Source organism: Chaetura pelagica, unplaced genomic scaffold (genome assembly GCF_000747805.2).
Source record: "Chaetura pelagica isolate M959 unplaced genomic scaffold, ChaPel_1.0 scaffold1939, whole genome shotgun sequence".
NCBI lineage: Eukaryota > Metazoa > Chordata > Aves > Apodiformes > Apodidae > Chaetura > Chaetura pelagica.
This window is the reverse complement of record NW_009954670.1, coordinates 1-2,371: the sequence shown is the minus strand read 5'-3', so window position 1 is coordinate 2,371 and position 2,371 is coordinate 1. Positions and strand designations below refer to the sequence as shown.

General features: G+C 66.0%; 1 protein-coding gene across 1 annotated transcript; it reads right to left on the bottom strand.

Annotated features, from left to right (window-relative positions):
• Window positions 1-177: 177 nt before the first annotated feature.
• RNF215 (ring finger protein 215) lies at window positions 178-2,203 on the bottom strand (the record flags this gene model as incomplete). Its single annotated transcript, XM_010005605.1, is given in 7 exon segments — window positions 178-369; window positions 579-716; window positions 794-942; window positions 945-1,125; window positions 1,482-1,536; window positions 1,972-2,057; window positions 2,132-2,203. Coding segments are annotated over 7 exon segments (873 nt in total), but the record flags the coding sequence as incomplete, so codon positions are not given.
• Between the last annotated feature and the right edge of the window lie 168 nt (window positions 2,204-2,371).

The following is a 2,371-nucleotide window of genomic DNA, read 5'->3' as shown; positions in this document are numbered from 1 at the left end:
AGCAGGGAGAGCCCCGAGATCCCCCCCTCCCTGCAGGGCCGGGCACTGTCACGGGCACAGCTGCTCCAGCAGCCAGTGCCCAGCACCCTCTGCTCCCTCCCTCTGTCCCCACAGTGTGTCCCTCAGGCTGGGCAGCTCCCTGGGAAGCACTTCCCTGGAAGGGAGAAGGACACCGGGTCACTGCACAGGGAGTCTGGGGGTCTCCAAGTCTTCTCCAGCACTCGCCCCAACACCAACAGCTGCGGGGGCCCTGGTGGGGTGCTCCCCCAGGATGTTGTGCTTGCAGAGAGGGCAGGTCTGCTGCAGCAGGAGCCACGGGTCCACGCAGTCCCGGTGGAATTCATGGGAGCAAGGAAGCACCCGTAGCCACTGCCAGGAGGGAAGGGGATGGGAGATATGAGCGAAGGTGGGCAGGGGAAGCGCAGCCCCCAGAGAGGGGAACAATCCTCCCTGCCACATGGCTCCCTGGCAGGGACACCCCGGGCAGCCAAGGGATGGCAGGAGCTCCAGGGACACCAAGGGGTGACCAGGATGGGCTCCAGGCCTCCCAGCACAGCACCAGTGCCCCCAGCCCCTACCTGGCTCTTGTGGAACTGGTCCAAGCAGACAGCGCAGCGATCGATCTCGCAGCCCCGGCTCCGGGGCGCTTTCCCAGGATGGTACCGCCGGGTTTCCAGGGCCAAGAGCCGCCGCCGGATGTGCTGCTTCAGGTCCAGCTGCCAAGGCAGGGCAGAGGCTCAGACCCCAGCAGGGGCCAGACCCCCAGCCCGGAGCAGAGCAGAGACGTTCCCACCTCAGCATCCCGCTCCAACGGGTCTTGCCGCGACTGCCGCTGGGCCTGCACCATCACCCCGGTGCAGAGGAGCAGGGCGATCAGCAGGATGGTGTTCCACAGCTGCTGGAGGTACTTCTGCAGGAGCAGCACCACCAGGATGTCAGGGGAGAACTGAAGACCCCTGCTCCACTCCCGGCCCCACCATGGGCACCACCCCCACACCTGGATCGACCTGGTGCACGTACCTGGACCTGCGAGCTGTTCTCCCCCGTGCAGATGACCCCCTGCCACTCCCCGTAGAGACCCCCTCGGGACAGGCCGCAGGTTGACCACAGAGTAAGGGTCACTCCCTGCAAGGCAGGACACGGCATTGCTGACAGTCAGGACAACTCCCAGTGCTGCCCAAAGCCGGGGGGGACCCCGTTGCACCAGGCGGATCACATGTGTCAAGGGGTGGAGGAGCCGCAGGTTGACCACAGACTCCTACAGAGCGTATGTCTGGGGAAACTGAGGCACTGGCAGCTTCAGGAGCCTTCAGGGATCTGGCTCCTGCCACTCGGTGTCCCTGGTGGTGGGCGAGGTTTGGCTGGGCACAGTACTGCCCTCTGCACCCACCAGTAGGGAGAGGAGGAGGAAGAGGGAGAAGAGGAGGAGGAAGAGGAGGAGAAAGAGAAGAAGAGGAGGAAGAGGAGGAGCTTCTACGCACCAGGTTCTCCAGCAGCACAGCCTGGTACGTGATCTTCGCCGTGGCCCGGAGCCCCCTGTGAGCCGAGGGAGCACAGCGTCACCCCCGCGGGCACAGCAGGACCCCCCACAGCCCCCCCAGGGCCAGGGAGCCCCCTTGCCTGCAGCCTGGCCTGCCTGTGCCCACCGGGATGCTGCTGTGCTGCCCACCAGCCCCTCTGCATCATTTCTACTGAGCATCCTTAAGATCTTGGCCAAGGCCACTGAGGTCCCCCGGGGACCCATGGTGGGGCTGAGGGCCTGAGGAAGGGCCGGATCCAATTCCACCCCTCCCTGGACACTCATGTCCCAGCCCCCCTGGCCTCTGCACAGCACCAGCTCGACCCCAGCCCAGCAGACACCAGGTGCTGTGCAGGAGGGGCTGCCCCTGCTGTCACAGCAGGCAGGGGACAGGCTGGGGACAGGCAGAGCTACCACCCTCACCCAGCCCCTCCTGCTGGCCCAGCCCGTACCGCAGCAGCGTTCCCAGCAGCTTGGTGACGTTGTCTGAGGACGGGATGACGATCACGGGCTTGCTGAGGAGCTGGGAAACGTCCAGCTGCAGCAGAGAGAAAGGGAAGGGCCGTCAGCAGGGCGGGGGGGGCGCGGGAACCCGCCGGGGGGCTGTCCTACCTCCCGCATGGTGTTCTGGTTCAGTGCCAGGATGAGCAGGGCTGAGGCACCCAACACCAGGGCTCGCTTCATCTGCGGGGACAGAGGCTTCAGCAGGGCACACAGACAGGAGGACGGGCAACTGCCCACCCAGACCCCATCCCTTTGCAGGCAGCTGGCAGCACCCAGTGCCTCTTCACCCCAGCTGGAGGGATCCAAGGGGGCACGGCAGCACCCAGGCACCCTGTTAGGGACAACCCC